The sequence below is a fragment of the Formica exsecta genome, unplaced genomic scaffold, assembly GCF_003651465.1.
Source record: "Formica exsecta isolate Colony F162 unplaced genomic scaffold, ASM365146v1 scaffold485, whole genome shotgun sequence".
In the NCBI taxonomy this organism is placed as follows: Eukaryota; Metazoa; Arthropoda; class Insecta; order Hymenoptera; family Formicidae; genus Formica; species Formica exsecta.
Window position 1 is genome coordinate 22170 of NW_021852085.1, and position 26687 is coordinate 48856.

General features: G+C 41.3%; 1 protein-coding gene across 1 annotated transcript; it reads left to right on the top strand.

Moving 5' to 3' along the window:
- The first annotated feature begins 11772 nt into the window (after window positions 1–11772).
- Window positions 11773–13317, top strand: LOC115241425. The gene is made up of 2 exons (XM_029817186.1): window positions 11773–12566; window positions 12699–13317. Exons 1-2 carry the CDS (start codon window positions 11773–11775, stop codon window positions 13315–13317), a joined length of 1413 nt encoding a protein of 470 aa, XP_029673046.1.
- The last annotated feature ends 13370 nt before the right edge of the window (window positions 13318–26687 follow it).

A 26687-nucleotide genomic window follows, 5' to 3' on the forward strand; every position in this document is an offset into this window, starting at 1 on the left:
GGTTCGGAGGGGGCCACATGATAAAACTATGGATTTGACCTTGTGTGACTTTTCAAGGTGAAGTCAATGTGATCGACGTTTTCTTAAATGGAACTCCCATTTTTTTATTACATATATTTACAGTTTCAAGTTAAAAAACTCAGCCTGTATAGCTGTGACCGGACACGCCGACTTAATTACTTACTGATACTTATGTAGAATAAGAACTCTATGTTCATCAAACGGTCGCCAGCTGTTTTACTCTCCAAACAACAAGGAAATGACTTCAAACGGGCGCTACACGATCTGGGTGGCCGAGAATTTCGAGACTCCCTGGTTATGACCACCTCTGCCGGAACAATCACCTCGCCGAAGAAGATCTTTCCCAATTTGGTATGCCGAGCGCTACTAAGCCTGGAGATCCTGTTAAAGAATACACCCCGGGATCCCGAAATCGAAATAAAGACCACTGATTGTAAATTGAAATAAACGAATTTATTAATTATAAACTTGGTGAATATCTATCACAAAATCTGTTCCCCTTTCGGGCCGAACTGTAAAAGTAAATTAAACTTTGAATCGAATGACTTTTCGGATTTAATGCTCCTTCTAGGTTACAATAAACTTCGTTATCTAATTTAACAGATCACGCGCCGTTCGCGGGTCTTAAATTGTACGACGGACTACACGTGTTAACTCTAATCTCGCTGCGCGCCGACTGACCTCGAGCCTCGCTTCCGGATCTCGCACATCGCTTCATTCCCCACTCTCGCACATGCGCACTTCGGTTGCGCGCCTTCGTTCTCGTCGCTCGTCGCGCCGCTTCGCGCGGTATGTTTCCTACATACCGGGTGTTCCGCAAGTCTCTAATTTAACAATCTTTTTTTTCTTTTACAGGTTTCTGTTGTTGCCGTCCCTATGGTTTTCCGGTCGCCTGCGGTTACGTAATTACACGGTAAGTATCTTATAGGTAAGTATTTAACATCGTAAGTATCTTATAAGTAAGTATATACATTCAATATTCGCCTCAGGTCAGGTTAGGTTGTGACCGGACAAACACCGGCCAAGCGTATAAAACGTCCTAGACGTAAGAAATAAGCGAGTACGCTTCGAATAAAGGTTCTTTCACCTGTTTTAGATTCACGGTTGCCAGCACGCTTTCACCAATAAGCGGCAAGGTTACTTGGCTGTCCGCTCGCAATGGCAGGATTGCAACCAGGATGAGGCAGCTTCTCTGTCCGAGCCCCCAGGACTTATGGCTGTCCGCTCGCAATGGCAGGGTTGCAAACAGGATGTGGTAGCTTCTCGGTCCGAGCCCCCAGCACTTGTGGCTGTCCGCTTGCAATGGCAGGATTACAACCAGGATGTGGTAGCTTCTCAGTCCGAGCTCCCAGGACTTGTGGCTGTCCGCTCGCAATGGCAGGATTGCAACCAGGATGTGGTAGCTTCTCGGTCCGAGCCCCCAGGATTTGTGGTTGTCCGCTCGCAATGGCAGGATTGCAATCAATATGTGACGCCGCCTCGCTCCACGATTTCCTCGACGATTTGGCTACCACTACGGCTGCTCCTCATCCCACGGTCCGTCTCCCTTCCTTGTTAAGACGCTCCTTCACCACGAGCAACTCTCTGGTGCGCGAGGGCGAACGACGGAAGAGAGGAAGGCACTTGTCGGGATCGTCGCGAGTAGTAACGGGAGACGATAATTTTGGCGTATAAAATATATTCTCTTCAATATGAAGGTTTTACAATAGATCTGGACGCGGGAATTACAACGCGTATATTAATATAATATTACAAGTTAGCGGCGGGAATTACTACGCACGCTTTACGTTTTCCCTCGCTGCGACTTGACGCCGTTTAATATATATGATGCAAGCGCTTGCTTTACAATGTTTAACACGCTAACTTGTCGCGGATGATAATCACAACTTTTTAGCACCGCGTACGGATAGCTGCGACGTACGAACTACTAAGAACGACTAAGTTATAATTGCGCGGGTGCAGCGGACTCAGGAGATTTTGTCCACCGTTCTTTTAGACGATACGGCTCCGACTGACCAGGAGTTACGGCCCCTACGCACGGACGTGGGGTTCGCAAAACTCCCACCTCACTCGATTACCCCCGAAAGTTAGACACACTCACGCGTAGTCGTCTTGCGGAAATTTCCATTCCCCACCAGGTGTGTCGAACCTTCGAGAACGTTCTAGAACATTCCAGAATCTTCCAGAATGTTCTGCGTACATACGCCATTACACATACCGCTGGGGCGTACAATTTACCCCCTCACACGTAATATCACGCCCACTGGCGTGTCTCGCTCTTATACCTGTCGTACAAAATGGCGGAAGACGTACTAACCATTTTACATAACCATGACAACATTTATCGCAGCAACAATTACCGGAACAATATTTATCGCGACATTATTTATCCCCGCATTGTATACCGCAACAACATTTATCGAAATGTACAAGTTTTACAAGTATTTTTTACGTTAATTACCCGTTCGCAACTTTTTACCGCCGAACGCTTTATTCTAAGTCCCTCGATGTTTCAGGATGATGATTGAGTCGTAGTCATCATCCTTCCTTTCAGGTGTGTCTCAGGGGATGTTACCTGTAGAAATCCCGATGGCCACGTCCACGAGAATCCGAAGTAACTCCCAGGAATGATTCTCTATATATTATCACGCAGTAATATAAGATACATACGTGATACATGAAAAAATTAATAAAACGCCATTATATAATGCAATTAAAATAATTTAAGCCGCATAAAGCATCCATTCGCATACGCTCCCAACACTCTTGCTAGCCACATGCCAGAAAACAGCAACGCTACCATGCGACCCGCAACAATATCAAGCTCTCATTCATAAGCGAATATATCTATCAACGATGCATGCGTGCTTGGTCAATTAAAAGGAACAAAACAATTCACGTGACAAAATATATATCGTGTTTTATTTTGGACACGCAGCTCTTAATATATAATAAAAATCCTGCACGATTCACATTCGTCGACCCAAAAGGTAAGTCTAAATATATATATGCATGTATTACAATAGTCTTTTCTAATTCTCTCTCTCAATAGGTTTCACGGTAAGTATAAAATATCTTTAAATATATATAAAATCTAATGGTAAGTATAAAATCTCAATATAATTAACGAAATACATAAATATATAAATATCCACGATAAGTATCACAATATTCGAGAGAATAAATATAAAACATACATATATCAGGTCATCTACGATAAGTATTATAAATATCACGACTTTCACGCTACTCACAGCATGTCCACACACACATTCCTCTCGCAAGTGTCACACCGCAATCAACGCTGTTGTTATAAAAATCAGTCACGCTTTCTTAGAACTAACATACACATTCTGCTACGCTTTTATAATTCATAGAGGTAATATCTTATGTCGTAGTCAGTCAGCGTTTGGCATAATTGCTTGAAATCTGTGTTGTTAACATATTCGACAATCAATGCTTACAACTAAACAAAATCAGTCATGCACGAGCACGCAAAATAGGGCTCTCACGCAAAGTTTCATGTAATTAGCACTGGGTAAAGTCAGGAGAGTGCTTAGTCAGGATCAAAATATCAGCCGCTACGACGCACCCCTGGATTCCTTCTGCTCTCCACTGAGCTGCACGCAGGAAGAATCGTCTGCTCTGGAGATAGCCTTGGACGCCTTTTGGTCTCCGCTTGGCTGCATGTCGGCTGGATCGTCCACACCGGAGGCATCTGCAACATCCCGTTGCATACCCCGGGACAAGGAGGCTTGCCGGGACTTCGAGTAGCGGCGAGGCTCCTTCGATTTTGGTCCCTGGTGCTGAGTGTCGGATGGGCCGCCAGACTCCACCGGACGGCCTCTCTTTCTGGGCTTCTTTGGCGATCTGATGTCCTCGTGCGAGCTATCGCTCGCTGCGCTAATCGAGACATCCGTAATTTGTGTCTGCAAAGGAGTTGTGCAGACACCGAGCAACTGTTCCATAGTGAAATTGTGCGCAAATTGGACAGGATGTTCCAATTTGTGGTCGGTTGCGAATCGCTGGGCTTAGTTTTCAGCGACTCGATAGCATCGGCGAGAGTCGTCTCGTCAATAAACGAACCCGCTACGCATCCAATTACATGAGGACGCGTCTCCTGCATCGGTGTCGATGTATTTGGGTGAACTTCGCAGGACGTTGATGGCACGCTACCTTCCGGGACCGCACCAGATGCAACAGGTACAATCCTGTCAGGCTCTCTTACTTCGACGAATCGATGAACCGCATCACCCTGAAGCAAGAATTGTACAAGCACCGGGCAAAATGGTTTGTCCGATGGTTGCAAATTCGTCACCGAAATTACGGAATTCACCGTATATAGTGGATTCCTCGCTTCGTCAAGAATATCGTCCTTGTCTTTGCAAATGGTACCAACATTAGACGTTTTATACATGTTATATATGGAGTTCATAACTTTCTCCGTTTGCGCCTTTTCCTCGTTATCGGTCGATCGCGCGGGAATTATTGGAATGTCTTTAAGTTTTTCCCTAATCTCGCGTAATGTTCTTATTCGCTCGATCGTTCTCTGTCTCATCGACTCGATTCGCGAATTGATCTCCGCTATCAATTCATCCTCCTCCTGACACAATTGTTCATTGGAGAGGCTTAAATCGGACAGACTTAAATTATCCGACATATTTCTATTGCTCATTTCGCACAACGCACTTACACCGATCTCCTCTCTATGCGCGGTAATTTCACGCAACGCTCTGCGAATTAATTTCCACTTACGCGTGTCTCTGTTTTTATCACGCTCACTCGTAATAACGGATCGAAATCCCTTGTCTTTCGCTAGATCACTCGACGCGAGAATACTCGACTTATCGCGCCCGATATCAGAATCGGATAACTCTACGACAAACGTTTTACTCAGCACGGGTGTCTGAGAAAGACTGGGCCCACTGTTCGTTTCGCGCGATTTCACCGACACCGTCATTTCCGTCGGTGGCGCCACTTTCGCTGTACTCACGATTTTTACCGATGCAACTTTGACCCCCTTGTCAGCCGGAAGGGTCAAATCTGCATTATCACAATGTTTTATCAGATTACTAATATCTCCTTTTAATTTTTCATTTTCAGCATCGTCTAGGAATATGATGTCTGCTTTTCCCGCTTCGATGATGGTATCTTCAGGTAAGTGTTTCTTCTGTGATTTCCCACTCGTCTCATTTTCTTTTCCTTTTACAGGTTTCTTCTGATCGTCGTAGATTACTCGCTGTCTCTCCTCATCCTCGGACTGCGTGGAGGGATGTACCAACAACGAAACAGACTTTATTGGTTTCTCAATAGGCACCGCAGGAGGATCGTAACTTATCTCTTCGTCGGATGACCACAAGCCATTAACTTCCTCGGTAGTGAGATGTTCTCCCAAGAATCTCGTCTTTTTCATCCTTTTCGAAGGGATTCTTCTTACCTTCCTTGGCATCTCATCCTCGCTGTTGACGATGACATCGGTATCTTCCTCACTAAACGTTGGATTTACTTTTTTAGGTGGAGATTCTCTCGCTACGCTAGCCATTCCAGATGTAGATGGTATACACGTACTCGCCAAAGATTTTGCATCTTCTCTTATCCAACGATGCAATTTCTCTTCACCTTTCGCCATAAAAGTTCTTTTGGCGTATCGAAATCCGCTGTGTTTCATCATTTGCTTATAGAGTTCTTCTATGGCATGACGACTCATTAAGACGTTCTGGAAGGTTCCTTACCATGCAATATCATTGGTTGAATATTGACATATTTATCGCGTACACCTACGCGACAATTAATCGCTTGGATCTTTACATTCTTCTGTTGCTCACGGTAAGCTGGAATGTTTTCCGGATCGTCGATATATTCCACCTTAACATTACTATCCTCCAGCCTCTGAACTGCTGCTGATGTAATGACGTCGAAGTCACCTCTCTTGTCAAAAATCAATCTCACCGGGCAATTCTCGAGTTTTCCATCAATCGAGAATAATGGTGTATCTTCGCCAATTACGTTAAATATTCTTTTAATGTGACGTAACCCTTTCTCTGTAATTGGTACAGCCTTGGGTCCTCCCGGTTTCAACAATGCTCGTTCTTCGAAATCACTTTCCGATAGGATACTAGACGCCCGCATTTTTGCTTCGCACACCGATTCGTCTATCGCGAGATTTTGCAATGTCGTTTTTACCGCGTATTCGTGTAGAATTTCCGGACTACTATTGCCAGTCTCCACGTTCACTATTTCAATTTCACGCGAACGCGTGTTTTCCGCGTTACACGACGGATATTCAATCTCGCGCAATACTTTTCTCGGCACTTCCGTGAACCGTGCGGATTATACTGCGATTCACGATGTGGTCTCAACTGTCGCGAATTATACGTCCCGATCGCGTTTTCGTGTTCGTCGCCGACAAGATACGCGTTTCGCCGTATTTCGCGCAAAATCACGTACGGTCCCTCGTACACGAGATGAATCTTTCTCGTTAACCTTCGACTGACGTCGCTTCTGCGATGCAGTTTTACCCACACTTTTTCGCCTTGCTTATACCTATCCGCTTCGCCGTGTCGATCAAACTGCGTCTTGCGCTGACCTGCTCGAACCTGCAATGTCCGCGCCGCCCTCTGGATCCTCCGCTGGATCACGTGATCGGCATTCTCCTCCGCGTCGACATTGACTTCGCGCGGAGTTAACCTTGGGTCAATGATAAGCTCGTCCTCGTTGAGATCTGGATGTAACTCGAACGGACAAAATCCTGTACTTCTGTGAACTGTCGAATTAATAGTAATCTCGACTCTTTCGATTATTCGGTCCCATGATGTTTGTCGATCATGCGAATAAACGCGAATAATTCTTCCAAGTTCACGCATGACTCTCTCAACCGGATTCGATTGCGGATTATAAGGCGAAGTTTTTCGGCTCGAGAAACCTATCTCCTCCGCGTACTCGCTCCAACGATTCGTTATAAACTGACCCGCGTTATCGGTTAATATTTCCGCGGGTATCGGTATACGGTTGAAGTAACGCGTTCTTAAGGCCTCCATGATTACCTCGAGACTTTGATTTCTCAAGGAAATAATTTTGTCAATTTCGAGAATTGATCCATAACGACCAATATATATTTATTATTCCGCGCTGTTTGCGGTAACGGACCAAAAATATCCAACGATATCGCCCCGTACGGTCGATTAGGTAAATCGTAATAATGCAAACCACGCGTCGGCCTCGTATATTTAGTGGCCAAGCATTCGTGACAGGACGCGACGATATCTCTCGCGACTCTCTCGAGATTTCCGATAACAAAGAATCTCTTGGCAAACTCTATTACTTTATCGGTACCAAAATGTAGCAAATAAAGATGAATGCGTCTCAGGAGATTCCACCTCGCTGCGTCGGGAACGGGTATACGTTCACCTTTGTTAGGAAATTTTACCCTAACTAATTCGTCGCGAATAATAAATGTCTCGGGATTATCCTGACACTTTTGTACGAGTTCTACATCGTTTTGTTGCTCTCTCGCGATATAATCGACCCACTGACTGGTCTCTACCCTGTCGTCCGGGCAATTTATAGCGGCAATTGATCTCGTTAACGCTTGTTTATTAACGAATTTATTTTTAACATTGTCTCGTGACAACGTATCGGCTATCGTGTTTTCCCTGCCTGGAATGTGTTGTATGTCGAGATCGAATTCGCGCAAAAACGCTAACCATCGCGCTATACGCGAACTATCCTCGGCACAGGATGTCAAAAATTTTAGCGCTTTATGATCTGTATGCACTCTGACATGCCTTCCTAACGACGTAACGTGCCATTTTCTCAACGACCAAACAAGAGAAAGACACTCCAATTCCGTTATAGTGTAATTTATTTCGGCTCCGCGTAAACTACGACTAGCATACGCAACGGTATATTTAACATCCGGTTCAGACTCGTGATATTGATAAAGTCTCGCTCCTAAACCGCGTTTAGATGCGTCTACATAAATACCGAATTTATAATTTGGTCTAATTATAAATAAACTAGCCGCTTCGCGAAATGCCCTTTTAATTTTGTTAAAAGCACGCTGATGCTCGTCGCGCCAAACGAATTTCTCATTTTTTTGCAATAAATTCTCCAACGGTCTCGTCATACCTGCAAGGTTTTTTACGAAACGTCTGTCCCAATTAACTAATCCTAAAAAGGATTGTACCGCCTTCTTATTACGCGGTTTCGCGAAATTTTGTATCGCGAGTTTCGTTTCGGCGTTCATATTGACCTTGATCTCGTCAAAGGTATGACCTAGGAATTTGATCTCTTTTTTCATTAATTCGCATTTTGTTTTATTAACACGGAAACCAGCCCGTTTTAATCGATCGAAAACGAAATTCAAATGTTTCAAATGCTCTTCAAGCGTATCGGAAGCTATTAAAATATCATCTAGATATACGATGACAAAATCATGGCATTCATCCCCCATTGCTTTGTTAATTGCACGCGTAAATGAAGAACCGGCAGTTTTTAAACCGAACGGTAATCGTTTAAATACATAAGTTTGATTATTAAATAAAAACCCCGTGTATTGTCTATCCTGTTTACGCAAAGGAATTTGCCAAAAAGCTTTCGTTATATCGAGCGTTGAAAAATATTTCCGGGATCCTACGCGTCGAAAAATTTCATCGATCGTAGGTGGTTGATCGTGATCGTTTTCCATACGCTTGTTGATTTTGCGCGCATCTAAGCAGAGTCTTATCTCGCCTGTCTTTTTTACGACAACGACCAACGGATTGACATATTGAGTCGATGTTTGCTCTATTATATCTAATTTTTCTAACTCAATCAGATGATTCTATAGCTTAATACGATGAAAGTCCGGGATCGGATGTTTTCTTTTTAAACGGAGCATTCGATGTTACTTTTATCTCGTGTATATAATTATTGACTCGACCAATTTCATCTCGAAACAGCTGTTTGTGTTCGTTTATCAATTTTTCGAGTTTTGTCTGCGCGGTTTCTATAGACATCGCGTTTACTGATTTAATACACGGTGTGTCTCGCGGTTTTTCTCCGAATTCGATGGAAAACTTATTCTCGGTACATCGCAGAGTAATATTACGCTCGGACAAAAAGTCTAATCCGAGAACCATATCATAAGCGAGATTCTTTACAATATATAAACCGTAAGTACAAGTTTGTTCTTGGATCTTAAAATCAACCTGCACTTTATTAGCGATAACTTCTCCTTTTTCGGAAAAGGCTCCTACCAACGTGAATTTACGTATCGGGATAATACTCATCGTGATTTTGTTCTCTACTAATTTATCGTATAATCGCTGGGTTATCGCGGATATTTGCGCACTAGTATCGATTAGACATTTTACATTAATATTCGCGAATTTTACTATCGCGTACGGTCTCTGTAATATTCTCGTATTCGACTGATTTTCGCGCGTTACCTCGTCAACATCTTTGATAAGATCTCTCAATCTCAATATGTTGACTTCTTTGTCCATATGTATGTCACCTTCGGAAAATAACATTTCGCGCTCCTTGTCGATGTTCTGCTCGACGTTAATATTATTATCATCGTACGCGCTATCTCTCTCCTCTTCAAACGCGTCGACATATTCTTCGTCTTTATCGATTAACGCGACTTTACGATTCGTTCTTAAATCATTTCTCGCATTAGCGTTAAATCTTCCCGAATTTGCAACGTTATTATCGTTGTTCCTTACTTCCGTAATTTTAACGGTACTCGGTACGCGTTCCTTATTATCGTACGATCTAAAATTACTATTATTATTCGATGAAATATTCTTTCCGTTATTAGAACGGATATTATTCTCGAGTGCTCGAAGTCTCGAGAATACGTCCGCACTCCTGGATGTTTGCGCGAAATCTCTATTATTTAAGAATCTATCTATATACGTTTGTCGAGCTCTGACGTCAGCGTTGTTTTCGCCGAGTCTAATTCTAAAGGCTCTGTTTTCGGCATTATCCTTGGGAATTGTTATTAAAGTCGTTTTACGCGTTTTCTTCTGTTTCTCACGATTCGATTCCGATTCTATTTCGTCGAGTAATTTTACGAAATCTTCCATATTTCCTACGGTGGATGGTCTTATCTCAGGGGAAATTTGAGAACCGAAATGCCGTTTAACGCATCTAATTATTTCCGAATCGGATAACGGAGGTTCCAAGCTTTTCGCTTGTATCCAAAGCATATTCCGCCATCGATAACTTAGTTTCGATTCTGCTGTATTTGCCAGTATAGAGAGTTTCTCGGAAACGCGCTTGATGTTCGTCGCTCCAAAAATATTCTCTAAAAGCTTTTTTAGCTTCCCTAATATTCACCGGCTCACGAACGTTGAACCAGCTGGCTGCTGATCCGCGCAAACATTTTCCGAAATAATGAAGCTGATCCGCCTCGCTAATGTTCTCATAAAGCGCGATACGTTCAAACTTCCGCAAAAATCTAATCTGATTTTGTTTGTCGGTACGTCCGAAATAAGTTATTTCCTCAAATGGATCTTTGAGCCAACCTCCACTCGGAAGTTTTAGATTTCCGAAACGATATTCGTCTCTCGCGGCTTCGAAAACCGGTATTCTACGGTATTCCGATTCGCGTTCACGATCCGTCGGACGGCTGAACTCGCGCTCGCGTCCCGTCGGATCGCTCGACTCGCGCTCACGTCCCGTCGGACGGCTGAAATCGGGTGCCCGTTCCGTCGGACAGATTAATTCCGGAACGAATAAATTTTGATTACACCGCTTTTCCACCTTTTCGAGTCGATTCGATATATCAGACATCATGTTTAGCAACAAATCATCGCGATTTATTCCCGACGAATTCGCGGTATCTTCTAAACTTCTCCGCGCCTGTTGCTCGATCGTATGAACTCTTTCGCGAATTTCATTAATCATGTCGCGAGTATCCTGAGACCCATTCTCTCCATCTTCCGAAACAATCTCTTCGGTACTCATTTTTTTAACTTGAGAACGAGTTAACGGTTTTTCAGTAACTAACGGAGATCACTGAATAGGCATATCGAACGTTAATCGATAATGCCCAAAGGAAAGACGGTCACAAAATGATGTTCAAACATATAAAAGATGTTAGTAAAATATATATTTTCTTGTTCTTTCTTATTTCTGCTTCCGGAACGATGTTAGTGGTTAACAAGAAAAAGACGAACAAGTTAATAAGAAGATCACATGCGCATTTACAATCTTACCTTTGTTATATTTTTCAGGTGTTGAATATATTTTATAGAATATATCAGATGTGTATATATCCTCTCTCATGCAATTGCTTTACGATGTTCAAAAAAAAAATTTCAAATTTTATATAGATGTTCAAAAAAAAATTTAATTTTATATAGATGTTCAAAGAAAAATTTCAATTTTATATAGCTGTTACGGTACCTTTTTATATACAGGGTTTCCTAGACCACACGTACACTCTTTTTCTTTCAAAAACTAAGCATTTTAGAGAGAAACGTTTTGAACAAAAATTGTATGGTTTTGAGGGGAACATAAGATGGTGTCATTGGTTTGACCTTGGATCGCATCGTTAAGGTCAAGTCATTCCATTTAAGAAATTAAAGGTGTCAAGAAAAAAACAAATAATTGTTTAAAAAATACATTATAAATAATTACATACTTTTTCTTAAAAACAATTATTTTTTTTTACTAATTGATTTGTACATCCCGGAATCGGACAACTGGTTTGCGAGCAAGGATGGACACGCGGCTGTTTTCGTGGACCCTAGTTATACCAGAATGAGAAGCGGACTAGCAAAAAAGGGCTCTCGGTTCGTGGCGGTTTACTGTGGACCGTACATTATTATCTCCATATATGTGTCTCCCAGGCTAAGTCTCCGAGAGTTCAATAGTATCCTCGACGAGCTTACGGTGGTACTATCCCACCGAACGAATAAAATTATTATAGGCGGGGATTTTAACGCCAAGGCTAGCCTTTGGAATGCGGGTTCCACAGACGGTAGAGGCCTTCTTCTGACCAGATGGGCCGCGGAAAGGGACTTGCGGATCTTGAATACAGGCAATGCCCCAACTTGCGTACGTCCCCAAGGGAAATCCATAATTGACCTCACCTGGACATCCCCAGATCTGCTTCGACTGGTTAGAAAGTGGCGAGTCAGGGAGGATGTGGAATCTTTGTCCGACCACCTGTATATTGAATATGATATCCATACAGACAGACCGGAAATGCCATTAAACAAATCTCTGCCACGCAAATGGAGTAGTAAGAAAATGGACAATGATCTTTTTCTGGCTGTAATGATCTGGAGAGGAGAAGGACCTAAACCGGAAGATCGAAATGATGTGAGTAGGATGACCGTTTGGTTGGACCAGACTATGGAAGAGGCCTGTGACGTTGCGGCCTCAAGAGTTGGACCTGGTGGACCTCGGCGACAGACGTACTGGTGGCAGGATTCTGTAGCCGAACTTCGTGGGAGCTGCATTCGTGCCAGACGTCTTTGGCAAAGAGCAAAGAAGAGGAAGCGAGCGCATGAACTAGTTGTAGAATTAGGATTAGGTTATAAGACTAAGCGGTAAGAGTTGCGAGTTGAAATCAACCGGCTTAAATCGTTAGCTTGGCAGGAGCTCTTTGACTCAATTAATCGAGATCCATGGGGTCTACCATATAAAATAGTCTTTAGAAAACTGAAAGCTGCATCACCTAGTATCACCGAGCTTTTAGAACCACACATACTGGAGAAACTGCTGGACTCGTTATTCCCTAGGAACACTGGTGTCGAAACCAGGAGGGGTTGGTCGGATTTCTGTTGGTCGGATGATTGGTCGGTTTCTCTGGGCGAAGCCCATAGGGTTATTAGGAAGAGACCATCTTCGTCCACGAAGGCTCCGGGCCCGGATGGATTTCGTCTCGGAATGGAGAAGGGCGTGGCGGATGAAATTCTGGAATGGATTAGGTTCACCTTTGAACTATGCTTAAAGAAAGGCGAATTTCCAACTCCGTGGAAATGCGCCAATCTTGTCCTGATACCGAAAGGCGATAGTCAGGAGATGGATACCTTGGCGCTTCCAAAAGTGAGACCTATATGTCTCATAAATGAGATTGCCAAGGCCTTCGAACGAATTCTGGTGGAGAGGATTTCTTCTTGGCAGACGGAACACCCCGAGTCCGACCTCTCGGTGAACCAATTTGGCTTTCGCAAGGGTCGATCCACGTGCGATGCACTCCTCCATCTAAAAATGATCACCAATAATGTTGTAAGACTAGGTGGTTTTGCTATCGTGGTAGCAATAGATATAAAAAATGCTTTTAATAGTATTCTCTAGTGGATGATCCATGTTGAATTGAGACGGAAAGGCTTTCCGTCGTATCTAAGGAGAATAATCGACTCTTATCTCTCAGACAGAGTCATCCAATACGTAGGGCCGAATGGCAAGCAGCATAGGAAGGTTGTGGAGGCAGGTGTTCCGCAGGGATCGGTCCTACGGCCGATACTGTGGAACATTGCCTTCGATAGCGTCCTGGAACTTGCGGAGGGTGAGGAGCAGGTCGAAATCCTCTGTTACGCGGACGACACTCTTATCGTTGCTACTGGTAGGGATATCGAGCACACTCGACTTAGAGCAGGGGTATTTGCAACGCGTGTGGTCAATCATATCGAGGGTCTTGGTCTTAGAGTGGCTGCTAATAAAACGGAGGCGATTTTGTTCCATCCGAGGAGTGACCAGGAACTTCCGGCTACGACAGCAATTGGCGATATCCTAATACCTTTTCGACCCAGTATTAAATACTTGGGTATTATGGTTGACGATAGATGGAAGTTTGGGGATCATATTAGGTACGTTGATCAAAAAGCTAGCAAAGTATCCGCGCGTTAAATCGGCTAATGCCAAACTTAAGGGGGCCTGACGAGAGAAGACGAAGGCTCTACGCTAGTGTGATCATGTCCGTTATATTATACGGAGCTCCGGTCTAGGGGGACGCGCTTGCACTCAGTAGGATGGCCGGAGTACTGAATGCCATCGAACGCACGGTGGCTCAACGCGTAATTTCAGCCTATCGCACGGTCTCGTACAGCGCTGCACTTTTGTTGACCCGGCTGCCTCCGGTGCGGTTTATGGCTACAATGCGCAAAAGGGTGTACGATCGCACGAAGCAGCATCAGGAAGATGGCACGTTGACTCGAGACATTATGGGTACGATCAAGGAACACGACAGAATGCTGAACGAATGGCGGGAACTTTTGGAACGTCCCAACACACCGGGGGAATTCACGAAGATGGCCGTGGTTCCCAGGATGGAAGATTGGCTGTTGCGAAGTCACGGTGGGATGACGTTTCATCTTTCTCAGGTGCTGACGGGACACGGATGCTTCGGTAAATACCTATATCGCATCGGTAAAAGGAACAACGCGAGCTGCGATCTGTGCGGCGAAGAAGTGGATGATGTATACCACACACTTAGAGACTGTCCTGTTTGGGACCCCGAAAGGATCCGGATGAAAAGGGCACTAGGACTGGCAAAAGACTTTTCCCTAGGGGACGTAATCGAGGCCTTTACCAGTTCGGAAAACAACTGGAAGGCTTTTGCTGCGTTTGTGGAAAAGGTCATGAGAGCTAGAGAGGACGAGGAGAGACGTCAAGAGAGAGAGGTTCTCACTGGTCCCCCATCGGAGGATGAAGGCTCCGATTGGTGATTACTAATCATAGCCGAGTCGCATCTAGTAATAGTCACTATTTTTCTAGGGGTTTTCTCTAGGAAATTTTCAATTACGCGCGTTGTCGATCGTTAAATGAACGTGATCGCATCTGAGGCAGAGCCAATCTTATTCCTGGAATAAAGACGATAGAAGGCTTGCCGGGATGCGCGGTTGCTTGGAAGGATCACCGTTTCGAGGTGATTAAACTATTTCCCTAGTTCTCTTATTATTTTCCGGAGTCCGGGCATTGCGGTGTAAAGCAATGTTAGTCGAGATCTCCTAGATAAATTTATATAGGGAGGGTTTGGGGGGGAAGAAATTAGGACGCGTTTTATTATTTTATCACCTATTCTACCGTAATACAGGGCACACAATGACAGGGAATTTTGGTACCCTAGGGTGGGTTTGAGTTCGTTAAATGCACTTCTGGGGATAAGGGATAATTACATGTAAATAAACATATACACACACGTACACGCATACACATTCAAATGAACATTTATATATACGCTGTATTGAATTACTCACGTCAAATTTCATACATACATACATATGGGCAATACACATACATATACATACATATATATACATATAAAAGAAGGGGATGCATAATCAAAGAATGGAGGGTGGTTGGGTTGGGCGGGTGCCTGGGGAGGGGGGAGGGGGGAAAGGGGTAACTAAGTAAGGGAGAACTGGGAACTTTGTTGATCTGATTACGGGGGTTGTTATGTCAGGAGCGGTTAGGATATCGGGCGTTAGATGCAAAATGGGTCTCTGGTATCCTGACTTATGGTCCAGTGAAGATTGCGACGAAGGGGGAGTTTTTAGCGGGTGAGAGTCCCGCACACGTCCCGGGACCGGTCCCGGGGTAAGGTGCATAATGCATTTTCCCCTCAGGTTAAGTTAGGTTGTGACCGGACTAAACACACGAGATGGAGAAATCTACACAAAATGCAGGTTTTCCTACCTTATTTAAACGGTCGCCAGTTTGTTTAACCATCTAACAAACAAGGGATGTCCTCGGACGACGCCCGTCAGGTCTGCCGTCGGACAGGATGCTCAGCGTCAGGACTGCGCTGCTACTCTCGCCACTGCGTGTCTGCTTGGCTGCTCGGGAATTTTCCTTAATCCCCTTATTTCTTTCTATTACAGGTCGCCGCTGGATTCAGCGGATCAACGCCCATGGATGTCTGGACTACCCACTGGATGAAAACTGAATTGACGCCTTAAGATTACGGCGGAACGACGCTATTTGTGCAACACTATGCAGTTGGACAAATTTTCTGTTTCGCTGTTAATCCCTTCTCTTTTTCTGTTTCAGGTCGCCGCTGGATTCACCGGATCAACGCCCATGGATTACTGGACTACCCGCTTGATGTAGCTGGATCGACACACGGTCACAGGTAAGGATTTTCCAGGTTTGAGGTAAGTAAATCACTTTCACTCTACTTTTTAATATATATATAAAAGTATAAAATATATTTGAAAGAAAATATATAAGTTAGTTAAACTTTTCGTATAAAATGCACGCTTTCTCGCGGATCCCCACACCTCGGAGATTTATCACGCTTTTTTCTAAAATAAAAATAATACTGCCTTTTATTATAATTTCTATCGCGAATCTCTAACACGCACGAGATTTTTGTTTCGCGACTATCACCTTTAACGTTCTACAATTAAAAAACCCGCAAGACGTTTTCACTATCTTTCTAGCTCCCGGGAAAAAAGGCCTCGAATCTCTCTCTGCACGGCCTCTTATACCTTTCCCACTCTTTGGTTTTCCCCCGCTTTCGGGATTCCCTCTCTTCTTGAGCACGCCCCCTGTGCGCGCGCGCGTCTTATGCTATAATATATGCAGCTATACAAAGTGCTGCATAACGGGTGTAAATACTCGAAATTCGCTCGGATCGCTTTTTCCTTAAATTATCGTCTAGTGCTATATACAGGGTGTCTTAAAACTATATATACATGTTCTCTTAAAACTATAGCTTATATTATTAAAGTATAGGTGAACTGCACTTTTGGTGTAGTACCTCGGGTACTACACATTTGCATCTTTTATCACAGTTTAGTTATTTAAATTAAAATCGCGCTTTATAAAATAAATATAAAATAACGGTTCGCGCAAAACTAAACTATATATATAAAACAAAAAAAACAGTCTATTCGTCATTTATGTCAATCACCTCCTTCGATGACCTTGACTTTGCAGTACGTGTCATGTATTTACGCACCGATCTACTAATGACCCTCTTCTTTCTTACAGGCTCCCAATCATCGTCTGAGTCGGACTTGCGGAATTCCGGACGCAGCCTTACGGTCTTTCCTTTGGAGACTGTTAAAATCGGCGAACTGGCCTCCTGGGTTCCCGTCGAAGTAGAGGGTTTATCCTCCGGCTTCAATTCCCCCTCCAAGGGGATTTGGCGAGGGCTCAAGACTCGGCGAAGCTCCTTCTCTACAGGTACGTCTGTGGTTGTTTGTGTTGTTACCACTTTTTTGGGAAGATTTTCTTTTTCTTTCTTGTTCGGCGGTTTCAGTTGCCCGTCACTTATTATTTTAGGTTTGGCTGGCGCTGATACTACAGAAATTCTGTCTATGTCTCCTGGGATCACGATATCGCCTTTTTCTACGAACATTACATGTGTCATCATTTGATTTCCGTCCATGGTAACGTTTAAGTTGATGGGCTTATTCGTAGCGATCCCTTCTGTCAACCTGCGCACGGTAATCATCGACATTATTTCGTATTCGGCTGTACCATTTTCACTGCACAGGACGGACTCATTGTAATATGTCTTGTTTTTTTCGTTATTCTGGAGTGCCACAAATACCGCCTGATTGATATCTCTTGTCCTTTGCTTTTCTTCTTTCATTAGCTTGTCCATTTACTCTCGTGATACTTGTGAGGTTAGTATTTTCTTGTCATTTAGTCTCTTGAGCATGGCCATCCTCTCCTCTCTCTCGATCTTTACGGCCTGCGCTATTGCCGATGTTGTCAATTCAATGACTAATTTGTCCTCCTCTTCTCTCATTTGTTTCTTCTCTTGTTCGGATTCCATTTCACATTCTTGTTGTTTAGCAGGATCGTCACAGTTTACCGTGTGTTCGCGCCAACTGTACATCGTGACTGTGGCGGCCATCTTGGATTTCGGCCTTAGGCTTGCTTTCCACTCTTCCGCGCTCGCTTACGCCGCGTTCACGTTGGTCCTGTGGGCCTTCCTTCTGATTAGTCGACCCTAGATTTAGTGATTTTCTTTGTTTTCTGCCAATTTCTATCTGATTTTGCTTATTTTCTATACAGGGTGTTCCGGAACAACCTTCCGTCCGTGAAATGACGTATTCCTGATACAATTCTAAGACGATTTTTCCTTTACCAAAATTTGAATTGAAGCGTAATTTTTGAGTTATAAGCAAAAATAGTTAGCAAATCACGCGTCGAGTACAGAAGGCAGGCAGGAGCGGCACGGCGCGGCGCGGCGCGGCGCGCCGCGAGCGCCCGGCGCAGCTGACCGTCTGTTTACCACCGCATGAGTCGCTAACTATTTTATCTTACAACATAAAATTATGCTTTAAATAAAATTTTGGTAAAGAAGAAAATATCTCAGAATTATGTCAAGAATACGTGTTTCTTAAAATAACGTCACTTTAACAAAAGTTGTTGCGGATCGCCGGCCGTCGGACACTGCAACCAGCTGATTGCTAACGCGATGTGTGTATGGCAGAGTGTATGTGCGTAAAAGAAAGAGAGAAAGAAAGAGAGAGAGAGAATGAGAAAAGGAAGCAGGGAGAGACGTTTATACACACGCACGCACATACGCATACACCTTTTTCTCGCTCTCTTTCTCTCTTTTACACAACACTCATACACTTGTTCATTCAGTCACTCATTCACTCACTTACTCACTCACCTGTTCACTCACCTGCTCACTCACAGCGAATCTTCATGCTACGTATTGTTAACTGCTGCACGGTTATTATTATTTAGCGACGGACCGCGGAGACTGCGCGACCACATTGTTACGTTGCCTAGCGCCGTCGTACGTGCTTTCGAGGATAATCCCGAAACGAGCATTCGGGTAGTTGCTCGAGAAAATGACTTATCATGTACAACCGTACAAAGAATATTAAAAGAAGAAAAGTTGCAAGCGTTTTATTATACACGCGTGCAACATTTACGACCAGCAGATTACCCCGCAAGACGAACGTTTTGCGAAAATTTTCTGCGAAATATCGGTCGAGATCCTAGATATTCCTCTCGTGTGATATTCAGCGATGAATCGCTATTCACACAGGAAGAAATTTTTAATGTGCATAATATGCACTTTTGGAGCGAGGAAAATCCCCATGTCACACGACTTCGAAATTTTCAAAACCGTTGGAAGATTAATGTGTGGGCTGGAATAATGGGTACTGAAATACTTGGTCCAGTTATTCTTTCAGATGTTTTAACTGGAAGAAGTTACGTCGATTTTTTAACAGAAAATCTACCAGATTTTCTAGAAGATGTGCCATTATTTACTTAATTTCTTAAATTCGTTATTCTTAAGCTTATTATTATTACAAAATTCATCTTTGTTATATGAATTGCTTAATTTGCTAAATTCTAAATTATTATTAAGATTTTCGGTTAACTTAGATAGTGTGAAGTTCGTATTATTTATTGTACTATTCTTATTGTTATTTCGAAGTTTTCCGGGATTTTCTTTATTTTTTACTTCGTTATCACACTATTATAATTTAGATTATTATTTAAAATTTCTTTTTCGTTCTTTTCTTCTTTATCGTTTGATAAACTATTTCGCTCGCTAGCATACGGTTTTTTAGAGTCTATTTCTTTAATTAATTTGCTTTCTAAAGTTTGTTTTCCGTTATTGTCCTTCCATTTCTCGGATAACTCCTCAATGGCTAATTTGTTAAAATTTTCATATGACCTATTTAAATTATATAATGAATTTCCAAAACTTTCATTTAAATCTACTTTGGCTGAATCGTTGATTTTATTTATCCAACCTCTTAAATTTTTAAATAAATTGTCTAATATATTTGAATTTGACTCTAAATTATCAAATTTTTCGTTGATTTTTTCATTATTAAAAGAATCTATTATTATCGTGTCCATTGAAGAATCATTCTGTTCTCTCGTATCTGTTTCCTTAGATTCTAAATGTTCTTCTATATTTTTACATTTCTTATTTACTAGTTTTTTTACTACGCCCTTTTCTCGGGGGTTCATCGTTACTGTTTCGCTTGACGAATTAACGTTCTCTTCCGCATGAGTGTTCTTAAATTCTAAATTTTTTCCTTTATTTACAGTTCTTAAATCTAAACGTCGCATAAAGTCTTTCTTATCTTCTAAATCCGCTCGCACGTTTTTTTGTTTAATTTCACACTTATTGTCTCTATCAATGTCTGTTTCTCGAATGTCGTTTTCATTCGGTTTTAATGGCGTACTGCATTCTTTCGGATTAAAAGATTTTATTTTGTCGCATATTGCACTTACACTCGCGGCACCTTTTGCACTTTTCGCGTCTGCTGTTTTCTTTAATATTAAATTTATTCGCGCATTTTGTCTATCGTCTTTTCTTACTAAATTAGCGCTTTCTGTTTTATAATTAATTATATTATCAGTTTTGTTTTTGTACAATTTTTCTTTTGCATTTATTCCTACGCATTTCGCAATATTTTTCGCACTTCTGTTCGCATTATTACTGTCTTTTACGACTGTTTTTTCGCGCACTCTCGAATCTTTTACAGATTCATTCTGATATTGTTCAATTATTTGAACTTCGGGTTCGCACGTTTTTTCCGCACTAACACTCTCTTCGCATCGCCTCTTTTTTAGGGTGCTTTAGCTTCTTCTTCTTGTAGCTTTCGCTTCATGGATTCCAAGGATAGATGCTCGCTCCATCTGGTTAATGGATATTCCATCTTCTTCTCTCTTTCCTTGATTTTTCCGCCTATCTCTCGGCACGTGAATTTACCCAATAGTATGCAGGGTTCATCCACGTCCAAGATCATTGTCTCCACGTTGGCTGTTATTTGGAAAATGACTATATCAACTTTAACAGCTTTAACATTTACCTTTTTCTCTCTTTTTAGGTAAACTGGAATATTTTTTGATTCCGTAAGGCGGTCTAATTTACGTACGTTGGTATCAATGCTTTCAACCAACGTACTGGAAATTACATTAAACTCGCCTCTGTAATAGAAGTGAATCTTTACTTCTTGACCCTCGGCTATTCCTGCGAAGGATAGTATGGGTCTCTCCCCAGAAATCAGATTAATCAATCTCGAAATGTGTCTCCTTCCTTTTTCGTTAATTAATGACTTCTTTCTTTTTTTTAGGTCTCTTCCGCTTCCGTCTTCGCTTGGCTTTGGATCATCAGGACCCCTCTGCGTTGGATTCTCACTGGTAAGTATCATTTCTCTTTCTCGTTCTTTTCCGTTTTCCGACTCCTTTTGCATGTCGGTTATAAATTCTTGGATCTCTCCGACTTCGATTTTTTTCAATTCTTTGGAGGTTTTTATCGTGTTTACCTCGATTTGCTTGTTTAGAGTTGTCTCTCTGTGCGGTTTCAACTGCCTGGAATTGAATGTTCCCAAAGCGTTTCCTTCCAAATCTTCTATCACGTAAGCGTTGCTTCGTACCTCGTTGCGTATTCTGTACGGTCCATCGTACACGAGGTGGATCTTTCGCGTAAGTCTGCGATTCGCGTCACTTCGTCGATGAAGTTTAATCCACACTTTTGCGCCTGGTTGGTACCTTTTCGCTTCTCCGTGCTTATCGGTTTGAACTTTACGTTGCAGGGCTCTCCTCTGCAACATTTTCGTTGCGGTTTTTATTTTTTCGGCTAACACTTCTTCTTCGTCCCGTCCTTCCTCGACGAGTGGTTCCAGTCTCGGATCTACGAACAGTTGTTCGTCTTGTTCCGGATGAAGCTCGTTCGGGCTGTATCCGGTACTTCAATGTGATGTCGAGTTAATGGTTTTTTCAGCTCGCTTCACGATTCGGTCCCATCCGGTTTGACGGTCGTGTGCGTAGACGCGTATGATGCGTCCCAGCTCTCTCATCACCCTCTCCACCGGGTTGGATTGAGGGTTGTACGGCGACGTCTTTCTAATAGAAAAACCCATATCTGTTGCAAATTCCTGCCATCTCGCCGTAATAAACTGTCCCCCGTTATCGGACAAAATTTCTTTCGGAATACCGGATCTACCAAAATGTTCCGTTTGCAATGTATCGATTATCGATTCCAGTTTTTGATTTTTTAGCGGATACAATTTCGTTAATTTCGAAAATTGATCCATCGTTACCAAAATGTATTTATTTCCGCGCGGTGTCTGTGGCAAAGGTCCGAACAAATCGATCGAAACTACTTCCCCGGGTTTTTCCGGCAATACGTAATATTCCGTTCCGCGCGTCGGTCTCGTGAAATATTTTGTCGCTTGACAAACGCTACAGGACGCTACTACGTCCCTTACGACGCGTTCTAAATTCTGTATCGCGAAAAATCTCTCTATAAATTCAGTGACTTTATCCGTTCCAAAATGAAGTAGATAATCGTGTACCCTGTTCGTGAGTTGCCATTTAACAGACTCTGGCACAACGATTCTTTCTCCTCTCGGTGTTTCTACGCGAATAAGCCCTTCTTTAATTAAAAATTCGCTCGATGCTTCCGCGATTATTTCCTATAAAATTTTGTCGTCGCGCTGCGCTTTTTCGAGCATATCCGCCCACGACGCTGTTTCCGCTTCATCGTTCGGCTGTTTTATCGCCGCGATGCGTTTAATTTTTCCCTCTTTCTTCACGTATCCGTTCTTAATGTTGTTACGCGATAATGTGTCCGCGATTCTATTCTGTGCCCTTGGCACGTGGCAAATTTCCAACTCAAACTCATTCAGGAATGTGGCAAATTTCTAACTCGAACTCGTTTAGGAATGCCATCCATCTCGCGATCCTAGCGCTATCGTCCGCGCACGCGGTTATAAATTTTAACGCTCGGTGATCGGTATGAATTTTAATCTGACGTCCCAAGAGTGTGGTATGCCATTTGCGTAATGCCCAGACTAAAGCTAGACATTCGATTTCCGTCACGGTGTAATTTAGCTCAGCGCCTTTAAGGCTACGGCTCGCGTAAGCCACCGTAAATTTCATCTCGGGTTCGTTTTCATCGTACTGGTATAAACGCGCCCCTAAACCGTATTTCGAAGCGTCAACGTACAAACCGAACTTTAGTCCCGGTCTTATTATAAATAAGCATTTCGCTTCGCTAAACGCTTGCTTTATTTCCTCGAACGAGTTTTTCAATTCGTCGTTCCATACAAACTTCACATTTTTATTTAATAAACCTTCTAAAGGTTTCGTCATTTTCGCTAAACCCTTTATAAATCGACGATCCCAATTTACTAGATCGAGAAAAGTATCGCTTTTTTATTCCTCGGTCTTTCGAAATTCTGAATCGCGAGTTTAGTGTCTTCGTTATATCGGCTTTAATTTGGTCGAATGTATGACCCAGAAAACGAATCAAAAATGTATTGAGAATCACCTTCTTACTAAGAGGTGGAGGAACCCTTGATTGGGTCTATATACAGGTTAAGCGTTGCGAAGATGCAAGGGCATATAGCATGTCCCTCTAAAGAACTGTGATAATATCTGTGTGGTGCTGAGGTGTAAGTTAAACATATTAGAAATCTAAGATAAGATAGTTTGTCGAGGTGGATTAATTAACGCTGAGTAACATGCATTTAAGTGACATTAACTGTGTGTAATTTCTTGAGCGGAGAAACATATTCCTTGTATTTAATAATATTATGGGGAAATTACTGGCGCAGTGTATGGAGTGCTAATTGACATCAGGATTGGATTCATATATCTGATGAAATAGGCGTCAGTATATATTGCAATTACTGAGGTGAAATTTAGGATGGAATTGATATCATATATTATCTGAATAAATTAACATAATGGTTGATTGCTGATATAATGAAAAAATAATGCAATATAATACAATATAATACAAGATTATAACACAAGATTATTATCAAAAGACGTTTAATTGAATATCACATGGTTTGACTCGCTCGGGGAATGCATGCATAAATGTTTTTGCCGGATTATCCTTGGCAACACGTATACGATTGCCTAAAGAGTTTATTCGAATAATTGTTTAATTTAATTGAGGAGGTGTATGTTAATGGTATATTTATGTTCTAGGATATATGTAATGTGACGGGATGGACACAGGGGATATGAATCCACTCGAGGATCATCATCCTACTGGGAGAGGTGGAAGATTTTGTGATGGGTCTACGTGTTTACTGGAAAGCAGATGTATACTGTCCGACACGGATGTTGAGATGTGAAGTCTCCTGAGTGGGACATTACATTCTTAATTACTTGATATCATGAGAAATTACTGATAATGGATAATATGAAATTGATAACTAATGATGATTAGTGATGCTAATGAAAAATGAAACGTTATTATTATATATAGATGGATAATTTTTACCCACTCAGGTGATTATATTGAACTTCTAGGTCTGTACATTTGACGGTTTAGGAATCTTGGCTGTGTTTGGGGAAATGAATGTGATTTTTAGATACTGGAATTCAATTTATATAGTGTCACTTGAAAACTGCGTTTGCGTTCATGTTCTGTGTGGATGGATGAATTGTGTATTAGACATTTTTAAAAGATGTTAATTGTTAGAGAGATTTAAAAGGGTGATAAAGTAAGCTAAATGAAACATATATATGTAAATGGATGGCTTTACTCACTCAGTTGATTATATTAAATTCTTAAATTTATATATTAGATGACTAAAGAATCATAGATTTTGACTTTTGCTGGTTAAATGCGATTATAATATAGATTGGAGTTCAAATATGGATATAATAATTTATTAATTGATTTAACTGGAAGGTTATTTGAGTTGAGCAGATGGATTGCTGAAATGTTAATTATTTAACACTTTTGAGACCTGAAAAGGAAATAGGTATCCTAAAATTAATTATTGAGAAAATTAGAATTAATATTAAGTGGAGCTTGGTTAATAATCGATATTTAACTAAATTAACTTACATTTTAAGGATGTTGAGATATAAAAATATCCTGAGTGGGATATTACATTCCTAGACTTACTTTGATACTATAAGAAACTATTGATACTAGATAACATGAAATTGATAACTAATAATAATTAGTGATGTTGATACTAATGAATTAAATACTGCTGATATAATACATAGACTCTTATTAAATAAGATTATTAGGTCCTGTTATTAGTGAAAGTTTATATCATAAAAGAGGGATAAAGTAAAGTAAAATGGATAATATTTACCCACTCAGGTGATTATATTGAACTTCTAAGTCTATACATTTGACGGTTCAGGAATTACTGGCTATATTTGGAGAAACGTGAATGTGATTTTTGGATACTAGAACTCAATGTACACAGTGTCACTTAGGAAATTGCGTTTGCGTTCATGTTTTGTGTGAATGGATGAATTGTGTATTAGACATCTTTGAATGATGTTAATTGTTAAAGAGAAGTTAAAAGGGGGACAAAGTAAGCTAAATGAAACATATATATGTAAATGGATGGTTTTACTCACTCAGTTGATTATATTAAATTCTTAAATCTATATACTAGATGACTAAAGAATCATAGATTTTGACTTTTGCTGGTTAAATGCGACTGTAATATAGATTGGAGTCCAAATATGGATATAATAACTTATTAATTGATTTAACTGGAAGGCTACCTGAGTTGAGCAGGTGGACTGCTGAAATGTTAATTATTTAACACTTTGAGATTTAAAGAAAACAGGATGTTGAGATATAAAAATCTCCTGAGTGAGATATTACATTACATTCCTAGACTTACTTTGATATTATAAGATTGAATGAACTAAATACCGCTGATATAATATATACGGACTCTCATTAGATAAGATTATTAGGTCTTGTTATTAGTGAAAGTTTATTATTAAAAGGGGGAAAAGTATTAAAGGAAACTAAGCAGAGATGGTAGTGTTGTGACATGAGATATAATTTATAGAGTAATAATTTGGAAAGAGGACCAAAATATAAATAACTGGGATAATATCAAATAAGAAGGTGATTTTTAGAAATTGGAATTATATACAGTATGTCCGTTAGAAAACTGCGTTTACGTCTACATTCATGTCTTGTGTGGATGATGAATTATGTATATCAGGCACCTCTGAATTGTGTTAGTCGTTAAAGAGAATTTAAAAAGGGGAAAAGTAAGTTAAATGAAACATATATATAAGTAGATGGATAGTTTTCACTCACTCAGTTGATTATATTGAATTCCTAAGTCTATACACTAGATGACTAAAGAATTACAGATTTTTATTGTTAAAATGTGAATATAATATAGATTGGAGTCCAAACATGGATACAATGATTTATTAATTGATTTAGCTGGAAGGCTACTTTAGTCGAGCAGATAGATTGCTGAAATGTTAATTATTTAACACTTCTGAGATTTAAAAGGAATAGGTATCCTAAAATTAATTACTGTTGGAACTAGAAATAATACTAAGTGGAGTTTGACTAATAATCTGATAATTAACCAAATTAACTAATACTTCAAGGATGTTGAGACATGAAAATCCACTGAGTGGGACATCCATTCCCAAATTTCCTTTGATGTTGTAAGAAATTACTGATATTAGATAACATGGAATTGATAACTAATAATATTTAATGATGTTGATACTAATGAGTTAAATACCACTGAAACAATATATATATAGACTCTCATTAAATAAGATTGTTGGGTCCCGCTATTAGTGGAAGTTTATTATTAAAAGGGGGATAAGAATACGGATTTAGAAAATGCGATTAAAATATAAGTAACTGCGATAATATAAAAGAGAAAAAGTGGTGTGTAAGGGGGTCCCAGGGCTGCATGCGGGGTGCTGCACTTCTGAAGTGTGATGTGCCCTCGGGCGCACTACTCGCG